Source organism: Aspergillus oryzae, chromosome 7 (assembly GCF_000184455.2).
Source record: "Aspergillus oryzae RIB40 DNA, chromosome 7".
Classification (NCBI taxonomy): domain Eukaryota; kingdom Fungi; phylum Ascomycota; class Eurotiomycetes; order Eurotiales; family Aspergillaceae; genus Aspergillus; species Aspergillus oryzae.
This window is the reverse complement of record NC_036441.1, coordinates 2,117,427-2,130,155: the sequence shown is the minus strand read 5'-3', so window position 1 is coordinate 2,130,155 and position 12,729 is coordinate 2,117,427. Positions and strand designations below refer to the sequence as shown.

The window sequence follows — 12,729 nt, the reverse complement described above, 5'->3', positions numbered from 1 at the left end:
TGTGTGCGGAGTATAATGAAACATAAAGAGAAGGGTGGGGGAGAAACCATGTCGGGTGAACGCTACGACAAACTACCATGCTTACAGGATCGTTTCATCAAACTATAACTGGGTATTGTCTAACGCCTAGGGCACACTGTAACAACACAGAAGAAATATACAGCCAAAAGAAAAATAATGCTGAGTCACAGCTTGGACGCCGATGGGGCTTTCCATAGGAAAACCCCCGGCTGTTAATCGAAGAGCCATCGAACCGGATGCACTGCCAAACTCCGCCTTTACCGAGACTGACTGTACAGGCTATGATGACCAAAATGTGGTATAATCGCAGCAGTAATGTCCAGGGGAATCCTTGAATCTATGAACAACTGGCCCAAAAATAAGTCCTCCCGTTGTACCCAAACCCCTTGTGGGAGCTTGCAACTTTGCAAAAGGGGTAGTGATTAGGAAATAGAAAAATGATAAAAGGGACAAGGAAAGGTAAAAAGAATATTGCAGTCTGAATGGTAAACTGAAATGTATCAAGCGCGCGTACCAGCCGTGAAATCGTGACGCCCTTCGGAGTTGCCCCAATGTGTGTCTAATGGTAGGCAATGGAAGGAATAGGTAGTGGAAAATTCACATGGAACTTAGAAAGTCTCGCCCAGATCGGTGGTGGTTTTTGTCTTCGAATCGGGCGGCCCCATGTGACCCTCCCGTCGATCAAGTCCCGTGCTAGTGCGAAAGCTGCGAGGTGCAGGGATGGAGGGAATTCCGCTGGGGGTGCGCTTCTTGAGCCCACTGGGGGTAGAAAACGACGGAAGACGAGTTTCGCGGACCTCACTAATCTTTGCCCGCATGGACATGTGCATGGAGAGATCCTCATCTTCGTCAATATGAGACATGCCGTTTATGGGTACATTTTGTCCCGCCGGATTGCTAAGCGATGACCGCGGCCGCCGACTTTCAGTGGTTGGATTTGTCGAATAATGTCCCAGTGGCGTTTTGGTCCGACTCTGGCGACTTTCAGGCCGAGTCGAAGGTGCAATACTAGGGTGTGTGCTGTGGCTGAACGAACTTGAGTAGCTCGTGCGGCTGCTTGGCCGACTGTTAAAAGATGGTCGACTGGTTGAGACATATGATGAGACACCATCGCCGTGAATTGAGGAACTAAAGCTGCTGCCACTTAATCGTTTACGAGGTTCCCTGCGAACAGTAATTGTGGAAGCAACAGGACTCTCGCTAACTATTGACCCGGAGCGAGAAGAGACCCGGGACGGTGAGTCAGAGGGTGCCGGGAGTTTGGATTTGGCCGACTGGACCCTTTCTTCCAGTTTCTGCATTTTGCCGATCAGACCACGAATTTGATACAATGACCCAGACTTAGGCATCCCGGACGACCGAGTGCTGTTATTATTGTTGGTGGATTTAGAAAGACTCGGGCTGGGCCTGGAGAAACCCGGACTGGCCCTGGAGATACTGGGGCTAGGCTTGGAGAGACTGGGACTGGGCTTGGAAAGACTCGCGCGGGAAGTAGCCGATGTAGTCGAGCGGCCATTGCTGTGTGCCGAGGACGTTGCGCGAGAGTGGGCGTGGGAGAGTTTCTGAGTCCTGGATCCATGCAAAGATCGAGAGCTATATGACTCGGAGCCAGAAGCCTTCTGCCGGGGGAAGCTATGCAAAGATCGAGAGCTATAGGACTCGGAACCAGAGGCCTTCTGCCGAGGGAACCCAGGAGTCGCATTGATGGACTTGCGCATACTGGTGGATGACTCGGATATCGGCGGCGACGGCGGGGTTGCAGTCGCAGCTATTAGTGACGTCTTCATAGGTGGTGTAGCAAATATAGGAGATGACACAGTCGACGGTCCTGGAGAACGGTCGAATATTTCCGGAGTCTGTGGTGTGGATGGAGTGCGGTGCAAGGGAGCTGGCTTCCTGCGTCGGCCACCGTGGGATTCCGCATTCCGGAGTCTCTCCTGTACAATCTCGCTTTCGACCTTCAGCTCAGACAATTCAGTACGAAGATGCTGGTTCTCAATGCGCAGATTCTCTCGTTCCTTTTCTCCGATTTTGATCTCCTCTTCTAGCAATACGCTTCTCTCAATGGCCATGTTGTATTTCGACTCCAAATCCTCCAGGGATGAAGTCGTATGACGGGCCTGGCGCTCATAGTCATCGTTCGCGACTTCGATGTCACGTAATTTTAACTGTAGGGTCCGGTTGGCATCTCGTAGTGTTGTTATTTCCTTCTGCAGGGTATTCTGAGCGGTATTGGCTTCTGATTTGGACTGCTTGTACTTGGTCTGGCAATAGAGCGACAGGTTAGCACTTTAACGGCCACTGTAGAGGGTCTTAAATAGGGTAGTATATCGGCTCACCTTCCACTCGTCAACCTCGTATCTCAAGTTGTCCACCTTCTCTTTTAACTGACGCTCCCGCTTTTCAGATGCCTCAATGTCCTTCTCCAGCTCCGCTTCCAGTTCACGGCTGGAGGACTGAAAGTCGGCCAACTCTGCTTCTAACTGTTCATACTGTTTCTTATAGTACGCCAGCTCATCCCGGCTCGAGCTGGTCCCGTTGGGTCGAGAGGAGGTGGAATCATCGGCCGATGGCATTATATCCGCGCCGGCAGCTGACGCCGGGGAAGGAGGCGCACGTTCCAGCAAACCACGTCAGAAGATGCCACTGCTGAAGGAATACACACTCAACCAAGACGCTGAGTGGTATAGTATATTTCACAAAATCTAGCCCGAGATCATTCACAGGAGCCAGTCTTAACAACTGGGTGTCCGGTCGTTATAGTCGTGGAGGGGCCGAGGCGGTGTCGCGATAGTCGGGTTGCGACAACGACGTTCGGGCGGGAAAGGAAATAGTAGAAAGTAAAGGAAAAGAAACAAAAGAAAAGGAAAAGAAAAAACAGGGTCACTGAGACTGAGACAGTCTCAGTAACTTGACTTACCTGTAAGCGTCCCTCACAGAGGGGCAAGAGGGTAGAGGGTTGTGGGCAATGTTTTGGGGGGATGAAGTAAAGGTGGTGATGCTATCCAGATGAGTGGGCAGCAGATGCTGGGCCGTGTCCACGGGACAACAGTACGGGCCCATACGAGAGAATCATAACAACCAATACCACTAAGCTAAATCGGGTTTAGCACTATGACAATTCAATTCCACCGCCTGCGGCTGTGCGTCTTCCGATGATGATCTGTGAGTGACGGGCTCTCTGGGGCAATCGAATGCCTCTGGCTTGTCTGGGGCTTGTTTGGAGATAGATCGAATTTCTACTTGGATTGTGCTCGGGTGAGTTTGTTCGACCCTCGTCCCATCTCCCATTCCCCGGACTAGCTCGGATTTTACCTCTCATAGTCCCCTGTTGCCTTGAACTTCCCCCTTTACCAACAATTTATTGTCCTCTTGGAGATCCGCCTCGTGGCTGTCTCCAGAGAACGTTCGCTATGTCCACGCACGATTCAACTCACGGTTCAACTTCTTATACTATGGATTGCTTCCACGCACTTATTTAGTTCAAGCTTCTGTCGTGCTTCATGATGCCCCGTTTTTCTTCTCCTCGGCTTAAAGCTTCATTGTCGCTTTTCAAGGCCATGCCGACAATGCTGACACTTCGTTTCAGACCTCCTCTATCCTATAGAGATCCACACGCTTTGTTATCATGGCAGACCCCACTGACCTGAACCTCGACGCTCCGAGCGATCTTCAAGATATTCCAGAGATGTCAATGCAACTCCTTCCACCTCCCGAAGGAACATTTCCTGACAAGTGAGTCTACTCGTTCGTCCATTTGGCTTGGCGGCGGAGATCCCCGCATTGACTTGATTGTGGAGTTGTATACTTATGCTGTGTGACATATGAAGGGCATCCCTTCTTGCAGCAGTGCAGACACACGGCAAAGCGCACGGGTACAATGTTGTAGTCAAGTCTTCCAGTACTCCCACTGAAAAGAAACCCGGACGGACCGCGAAGGTATGGCTCAGATGCGATCGGGGCGGACACTATCGTCCGCGCAACGGCCTCACCGAGGAGACGAGGAAACGGCGGCGAACGTCGCGGTTGATGGACTGTCCATTCATGCTAGTCGCAGCTGGAACTCCTGGCATCTGGACGCTGACCGTTCTAAACCCGACACATAATCATGGCCCAGTTGTCGAAAAACCCCGGCAAGCTCCTCATCACAAGGTTCGGAAGGGCCAAGTCGCGGCGGCACCGTATGATTGGCCGCATGACGCGACTTTAACACCATATACGACTGCATTAGTGCTTATCGATATGCAAAAGGATTGTATGCACTCTCTCGTCCCGCTAGATCCTCTTGTGGATATCGCTCGCTAACGTAACGCATCACAGTCTGCTCGCCAGGGGGTTACATGGAATATCAAGGCTATGATATATCAGCTGCCCATGCACTTATTCCTAAGCTACAACATCTCCTGAATGCGTTCCGAGCGTCTGGGTTTCCAGTCTATCATACACGTGAAGGTATGGTAACCATGTACAGCCCCCAAATCTGTATGTCCCAGTACTGATCTTTCTAGGTCACCGACCCGATCTCTCAACTCTCTCAAGTAGAGAGGCGTACCGGTCACGAAATAACGCTTCCGGGCTTGGGATTGGGTCCCCGGGTCCATTGGGCCGTCTCTTAATCCGGGGTGAGGTTGGCCACGACACCGTTGATGAACTGTATCCGATTCACGGGGAGCCAGTCATCGATAAGCCTGGTCGTGGGGCATTTGCTCACACTGACTTCGAGCTTCTTCTCCGGAATAAAGGCATCAAGAACCTGGTGATTGCAGGAGTAACTACCGATGTCTGTGTGTCCACTACTATGCGTGAGGCGAACGACCGAGGGTTCGACTGCGTAATCTTAGAAGACGGCACGGCGGCCAGTGAGCTTTCACTTCATGTGAGCACGATTGAATCGGTCAAAATGGAAGGTGGAATCTTTGGAGCGGTAGCCAAAGTGGATGATATAGTGCACGCTGTGGAGAACTTTAAAAATAGCACTGTGAAGAAGTTGGCTCCTCAGATGACAGTTTGACAGTTGGTTTGATTAGGCGTTATGATGTATTTTTGAGCGTTTCCTTTCCGTTTTACAAGCCATGGGGTTTATCGTGCGGATAATATTTTTCATTTGGTCTATGTGTTAGCGACAACTTGGAAGTTCGAGATAAATCTCAGTACCGGTCTAGACTGTTAAAAATCCGACGAATGAACACAGTTCACGAAGTAAGGTAAGAATAAACTCACTGGCAAGTCACACTGGCACGCAACTTTCAACTTTCCAGAAGATTGCCGGCTTTTTTTTTTTTTTAAACGCGAAGGGGTCCTGGCCAAGTACATTATGCTCTGGTGGAGCCGTCCTTTGGTCTTGCCTATTTATAATATTTTAATTATCGCTGGGTGTCGAGAACTTTTTTTTCCTGAGGCAATAGTCGTTAGTTATACTTTAATAGTAATAAAATAAGTAAAAAGATATCTCGTCCCCGAGCTGGAAAGCCAGCGACCCTCTGATTAAGTGGAAGTTTCCATCACAGTCAGATGCCATATCCAACTAGACCATCGGGGGTTTTGAGACATTTCCATCCTTGAAGATATGGATATATGAATCATACGTAGAGTAAAATCCCAGTATGAGTAATGAATTGAGCTGGCTGCCTAAATTACTTATGTAGTCCGGGATGTCTACACTTGCGTAAGAGTGACTGCGGTCTTTGATGTAAATGCCATGCAATAACTGTCTTTTTTGTAAGGACAGTCCTGGAAGGGGTGTTTGTTTGAGGAGACTAACAATTGATAGTAGATTATCTGTGTGACACCGGTATATGGACTTGAACTTTTTCACATATAATTGTAGGGCAAATCACATATAAGTGATTGTACATATAAACATAAATAGAAATAATATAACAACGCAGAAATAGGCCACACAGGTATTTGGTGTTGGTACCGAAATGCTGGTTTCTTGCCCCGGGGAGCAAAGGCCACTCAGTAGTATCTTGATAAGAAGAGCTCTTACACTTATTCGGTTAGCATCATCTATTGTATATGGAAAGGAGTGGAGAATATTTACAACACAATTTATCTGCCATGCCGGTAGAATGGCCCACAACGCCGAGCTATATATAACAAAATCGGTCATGCAGTCTTCCACGATATCACCTAGTCCAATCATGCTATAGTACTGGCTGATCTGTTGTGCGCAGGTCTCCTATGTGAGCCTGTGTCCTGCGACTGATCGTCTAATTCCAAGGTCTCAGCCTGCATCAATCGACGCGGCGAAGACTCGGTAGCTTGCCATTTCCTCAGTGGAATGGTCAACAAACTACTAAGGGTCGTTTGGACCCCCTGGTAGATGACCATGGGCAACTGTATCCTACTCTGAGCGGCTTCAGACAGTCCCACAAACATGATTGTCGTTATTGGCACACCCATCGCCGGGGTTTTGGTGGGCACCAAATATGCCACAGCTATCGTGTCCTCGCGGCTGAGCCATAGCCATGAGACTCCGATGGTAATGGCAATCCACACCAGAAACAGTGCTATCAAGATAAAGACAACGAATACCATATTATCCGATTGCACGCCGGAAAATGCATCTGACTCGAATGCGCCATCGTATGTACTCCAGATAACGATTAACAATGCAAAAGAGCTCAATTTGCTTAATTTCCACTCTATGAATACTTTCTTCACTAGACGTGGAAATACGCTGACTATAATTTGCCCGACCAGCTAATCATAGAGAAGTATTAGCATCGGCTTTAAAAATCACATGCTATCAACGGGAATGTAGGACATACCAGTGGGACAAAAACCGAAAGCCCCAGCTGCTTGAAGACATATCGATATGTTTCGGTGAATCCTTCGGTCTCCGGCAGGATATCTGTGTACCAGGCGCCAGTACTGGTATAGAGCTTTAACAAAGCTGTCGTCAGGAATGGACCAAGAAGATTCCCAATGGTCGACTGCGCGATAGTCAAGGCTCCATTTCCGTTGGCTTTTCGGGTCATTATTGTGTTGAAAGAGATGCTTTATGTCATCGATTTCGGATTAGCGATTGTCTTACAGTAGAAAGAAAACCCATCGCCGTGGATTTCTAATTGGGTTGACTTACGCGGTAGGAAGGCACCCCACAATAATGATTCCGATTAATAGTGCCGGATCCATAAAATCCTTGTCGGTTGCACAGGCGCTGACAATACCATAGCTGATAGATGAGGTCAGGAGATAACATTGCGCCTGGGTGAAGATGTGCACCTTCCAGCGGCTCAGATTTTCTATTAGGACCTGTGTAGGAAGTGTGCATCCATTGATGAAGAAAATGACGGAGACTGCTAGATAGTTGACGACGGTTTGCTTCAATTGCTGCTGGGACTTGGGCACCTGCACCTGAGAGGCAATAGCAATCAGGATGCCCATGACAATTAGAAACCATTGGTCAACCACTAAGTCCCACATTTTAAGTGGCCATCTCCTCCGCTGCTTCTTCTCGCTAACGTTGGCTCGGTGTCCGCTCGGCGTCTCTGGGGAAGTGTCTCGGTGTCCAGAAGATTTCAAGGAAAGCTGGTTGTCTTCCACATCTTTTAGCGGGGCACCAACCGGCGTTTGAGAGTGAGAGCAAGGGGGAGGGGAAAGGCTTTCAGCTCTCGGCTTGTACTTACCACTACCTCGGAGTGAGAGACTTGAGGCGCCATCCGGCGTCATTTCAGATTGTCCAGTCATGACCCCCCGTGGCTTGTTGGTGAAATGGGGCTATGATCCACGAAGCAATCATAGGAAAGCAAATATACTGTGATGAGTTACAGAAGAACTCAGTCAGATCGCCAGAAGGAGGGCGATTTGAGCTACTATTATACATCCCCTGGTGTCTCTGAGAGACAGGATAGCATCAAAGCCAGGGGGGACTAGATTGCTGGGTCGATCAGAGTATTCATTGTAGATCACGATGGGTGGAGTAGTCCCACAAAGCCAGCCCAAGACAACATGCTGGTACTTTCCGGTACTTCCAGATTACATGTAATCAGTGTTATGACGTCTCATTGTGGCTTTTTTCAGGTTTCTCATGCATGTGGTATGCAGAATGCTTAGATTGAGTTGTTGCACATCTTGAGGTGAAGTGTAGTAGATTCACTGTAGCTATCAAAGAGCTGATACACAGGGCAGTATAGATCATTTGAGATTGATATCCCTTCCGGGCATAGAGGACGCGTTGCCAGCAATGTAGGGAGAATGCTTGTACGTATGTATGTAGCATCCTATTGCCGCTAGTCAGTCCACTACTGCAGGATCCAGCACCAAATGGGGCAGGGTTTATGCTGGAGCACATGATTATTAGGAATTACTGTCGAGTCTGTGCCAGTACATGTGAGCTTAAAAAAGAAAATAATCTCTGGAAAGAAATAGGAGTCACGCAAGGGGGGAAAACAACATCAATCAAGAAACCATATGGAGATAACTAGTATCTTATCGCCACGTGACTCGCATTCCATTATCTACTCCCCGTACATCATCATGGTTTCCCTGAACCAATACTCCCTCGAAGTTGACAAATACAAATGTCCTACTACTTCACCATCCTCTCCTCCACGGATGTCCCTTTGTTCAACATCGCCTTCGGCACCTCCAAAGGTGGTGGCGATGGAATTGCCCGCTTCCGCTTTCCGGATACCGCACAATATATGAACCAATTCATTATCCATTCAAGTCTGGACATTGTTGAGGAAGCCCAGTGGATGAATGGGAACCTGTTTGTCTCCCCTTTGCGTTTCTGACGTGCTTGATTTGATACAGGCTGCATACTAAAAACATAAAATATGAAGGTATCTAAAACACATCGACACCTATCCCCCTGCCTCAGCCTACATCTCCGCCTTCCTCGCTCCCTCCGGCGCCCGCTTTCTCCTCTTACATCAACCCCCTCAACTCCCCTCCACCTCCTCTACCGGAAGCGGATCTTCTTCCATACTAGGAGCAAGTTTCTCGGCCTCTGCTCTAGGAGGTGGTAGTTCCAGCCGCGCGTCATCCAGTTCAATCGGGGCGAACCCGACCTCCCCGCAGACCGAGGAGGCCGTGCGCCAATTCATGAACGAGGTTTACGAAAATTATGTCAAGACGGTGATGAGCCCATTCTACAGACAAGGAATGGAGATTAAGAGTCCCGTCTTCAGGTCGAGGGTTACGGCTGCGGGAAGAAAATGGCTGTGACCTCTCCGTTTCTTTTCTTCTCTTTTTTCCCGCTTTCTTAATACCACTTTCCTGCTTATACCTGTTTGTTCTTTGAGCATATTTTCCTCGTGTATATTTTCTCAGGAGTCAATGGTTAGATTCTACTTAAAAATTCCAACAGAAGGGCCCCCAATCCGATAGCTATTCGATTCTGCCTTATGTACGCCTGGTGGGCGTCAGCCACGGAATTATAGATCTATTTACATGTGATTGTGCTTTGGCGGAAGTCCAACACTCATTTCGTGGTTATCTAAAGTTATCTGCCGGGCCGATGAATGCACAGTGATCGGTTCTAGGGGGGTGAACATAAAGTTTAGGCATGGATGTTTAGTGAGATCTTAGCGCTTTCTCTCACACTATATATAACCAGCTGCGCCCCATGCCGCAAATCTGACCGAGGCCAACGGTCTACCGTCATCCATGATTTTCGTCTAAGGTTGAGTTAGTGGACTGGGAATCTAACAGATCTATCTGTTCTATAACTGCCAGAACCGAATGCTCGAAAAAAGCATCCAGCAGTTGGATTATACTCGTGCCAGAAATTGGTCGTAGAGGGTACCGTGTCAACTAGCCCGCTAAAGAGGGATCGGTGTGCATGTAAAAATACTAGCTACTACAGGTACTTGAACTGTAGAAATAATCCGATTTGGGTCGGCTCACATGTCTAATTCTCCAATTAGATTCGGATTTCAAAACGTGGATACTGTCTTTAGGAGATAGGATGTTCAATATCGCCAGGGCCCGATATTCCACAAGACTAAAAGGTCACATAATCCTATCCTTTATGAAATGTCTGTATTGATAATTATTGGTTAATTATACAGCAAAAGCTCTATGTAAGCAAGTCCGATATAAGCAATTAAAAAGGTGTCTGAGACTTGGAATGAAGTCCCATACGGAGTACAAAATTCCTTATAACGGGACATTTGTAGTAGGCCCAGCCAACCAATTATAATATTCGCTGGGTTGAAAAAAAGATCAGGTGTAAATCTCACGGGAATTCTAACTTAGTCTAGAACTGGAAGCTTAGTACCTATTACCTAGCATTGACGAAAATATATATATGTGATTTCGATCCGGCTCGCCTATAGTGCGAATGGCTTCGTTGAACGAGGTCGGCCGTCGATTGATTTCGAGGATCCACATAGATAGAATTGCACTACTGTGTAAGACTTGCGTACCCCTGAGGTTGCAAAGCCTTCGGACATAAGAACCGTACATTTCGCCTGAATCACATATAATTACAGTCTTACCTTCACTCTTATGCCGAAGAATTATACTAAACAGTAAAATACTATATAAGTATCACAGATTTGGTAACGATCCTGCAAGGTGACAGTACAGTATACCATGCCCCAAGTGTATGGACAACTCGGTGGCCGAACGGCAACGTCGGAGTCTATATCCGCGGGCTTTTAAGTGACGTATAATTGCCCTGCCTGGAAATTGTATACTGAAAATGCTAGGGGCCTTTGGCTATAAATTCACTCTGTTGATAGTGGAAAAAATCAAGAATTAGTCTTATATTCAACATCTACTGCCTGACGTTTTGCCTATGTATCCTTACCTCGTTGAGAGGTCTTCTACCCTGACTAGTAGATATTCCTCTGACAATAATAGTATCTCCTTATACTATATCTATATCCTAGTAGGATTTGTATAGTGATCTGGGTATAAGCAACCCATAGACATAATCGGTAGCCAAACAACTTACCTGCCCACAAACACCATCGATACTCCCTAAACTCCAAACAAGAACTATACGATAAGCCACACCGATAAGATAATCCTATCACCACGTGACCGCCATCATCCAGAATCAGGTCCAGCCCCGAAGCAACCCCGAACACGGACCCAACATCCAGCACTCAGAACAAAACCTCAAACTCCAAAATGCCACCCCCAACATTCTCCTACGGCCTCAACCTCGCAAACAAAAAACAACCAAACGCGCGCCCAGGCGCACCGGGGGCCCTCGGGCAAAAGCGCAAGAAAACAATCTTTGACTCAGACTCAGACACGGAAAGCAAAGACACCGGAAGCGGGGAAGTCGAGATCTCCACAATCGGCGGACTAGAAGAGACAAAAGCCGCCTCGTCCTCGTCTGCGAAGGTGTCGACGACGGAACCTCCCGCGAAGCGCAGAGTTCCGTTCGGGGGAGCGGTGACGGGGAAACCGAACGTCAAACCGCTGAGCAAGAATTCTATTTTCGCGGACGATGACGACGAGGACGAGACTACGGAGAAGCAGACGGGGGATAGTGGGGTTTCGTTTGGGTTGAATACGAAGAAGGGTGGTGGTGGTTCTGCGGCGGGGAATAAGGATTATGTGAATTTGGCTGCGATGCATAGTAGTAAGAAGCATGCGCAGGAGGCGGAGGAGCTTGATCCTTCAATTTATTCTTACGACGCGGTTTACGAGAGTTTGCATGCGAAGCCTGGGAAGGGGAAAGCGGCGGCGGAGAATAAAAGTGAGGGGCCGCGGTATATGGGGTCTTTGTTGCGGAGTGCGGAGGTTCGCAAGCGCGATCAGCTTCGCGCGCGGGATCGGATGCTGGCTAAGGAGCGGGAGGCTGAGGGCGATGAGTTTGCTGATAAGGAGAAGTTTGTGACGTCTGCGTATAAGAAGCAACAGGAGGAACTGCGGAGGATTGAAGAGGAGGAGGCGGAGCGGGAGAGGCAGGAGGAAGAACGACGGAAACAGAATGGAGGTACCGGTATGGTTGATTTCTACAGGGACATGCTATCTCGGGGCGAACAACAGCATGAAGCTGTTATGAAGGCTACGGAAGAGGCTGCACGGCGGGTGCAAGCTGGAGAAGCCCCGGAAGAAACAGAGGAGTCCAAGGAGAAGACAGAGGCGCAGAAGGCCGAGGAGCTCAATGCGCGGGGTGCCCATATTGCCGTCAACGACGAAGGACAGGTCGTCGACAAGCGGCAGTTGCTGTCTGCTGGTCTCAATGCCGCCCCGAAACCCAAGCAACAGCCCTCTGCGGCCACGGCTGCCGCTGGATCGCGTGCTTTTGCGCCAAAGTCCCGGTTCCAATCAGAGCAACAGAACGCTCGGGCTGGCCAGCGCGCTCGTCAAACAGAGATGATTGCTTCGCAACTGGAAGAGAAAGCGCGAGAGGAAGAAGCGGCCGAGGCAGCACGGCAGAAAGAAATCGCAGAGCGCAGCCGCAGTCGCAAGACCGAGGGAGATGTCTCGAGCGCAAAGGAGCGATACCTGGCGAGAAAAAGGGAACGAGAAGCCGCCGCGAAGGCAAAGGGTGCCTAATCCTTCTCCCTTGGCTTTTACTGTATACTATTTTAATTACTTGGGAGTCACAGGGATTATGGGTGCATAAATGAGGCGTTGGACATGGTATTGTATATGCGTATTATAGATGTATGATAAATGCGAAAATCAGCATTCCCCTAGGGCTACAATTCGTGAAACCTATTCCACTTTCAGCTGTGCGGTAGACATAGACTGGAATGTAGTAGATAGCTGATATTCACTGAAGGACTG

General features: G+C 48.7%; 5 protein-coding genes across 5 annotated transcripts; 3 read left to right on the top strand and 2 right to left on the bottom strand.

Moving 5' to 3' along the window:
* Positions 1-629: 629 nt before the first annotated feature.
* nde1 (nuclear distribution protein NudE) lies at positions 630-2,093 on the bottom strand (the record flags this gene model as incomplete). Its single annotated transcript, XM_023233127.1, has 1 exon — positions 630-2,093. One exon carries the CDS (start codon positions 2,091-2,093, stop codon positions 630-632), a length of 1,464 nt encoding a protein of 487 aa, XP_023093662.1.
* A 1,972-nt stretch (positions 2,094-4,065) lies between these two features.
* AO090011000835 (cysteine hydrolase family protein) lies at positions 4,066-5,032 on the top strand (the record flags this gene model as incomplete). Its single annotated transcript, XM_001826357.3, has 3 exons — positions 4,066-4,276; positions 4,342-4,473; positions 4,530-5,032. The coding sequence occupies 3 exons, from the start codon at positions 4,066-4,068 to the stop codon at positions 5,030-5,032; spliced, it is 846 nt and encodes a 281-aa protein (XP_001826409.3).
* A 1,530-nt stretch (positions 5,033-6,562) lies between these two features.
* On the bottom strand, positions 6,563-7,979 carry AO090011000834 (uncharacterized protein; the record flags this gene model as incomplete). The annotated part of the gene is made up of 4 exons (XM_023233126.1): positions 6,563-6,726; positions 6,795-6,991; positions 7,109-7,746; positions 7,959-7,979. 4 exons carry the CDS (start codon positions 7,977-7,979, stop codon positions 6,563-6,565), a joined length of 1,020 nt encoding a protein of 339 aa, XP_023093661.1.
* Positions 7,980-8,549: 570 nt separating this feature from the next.
* Positions 8,550-9,198, top strand: AO090011000833 (TRAPP subunit TRS20; the record flags this gene model as incomplete). The annotated part of the gene is made up of 2 exons (XM_001826355.1): positions 8,550-8,740; positions 8,814-9,198. 2 exons carry the CDS (start codon positions 8,550-8,552, stop codon positions 9,196-9,198), a joined length of 576 nt encoding a protein of 191 aa, XP_001826407.1.
* Positions 9,199-11,112: 1,914 nt separating this feature from the next.
* AO090011000832 (splicing regulator NSRP1-like domain-containing protein) lies at positions 11,113-12,495 on the top strand (the record flags this gene model as incomplete). Its single annotated transcript, XM_001826354.1, has 1 exon — positions 11,113-12,495. The coding sequence occupies one exon, from the start codon at positions 11,113-11,115 to the stop codon at positions 12,493-12,495; it is 1,383 nt and encodes a 460-aa protein (XP_001826406.1).
* Positions 12,496-12,729: the final 234 nt, after the last annotated feature.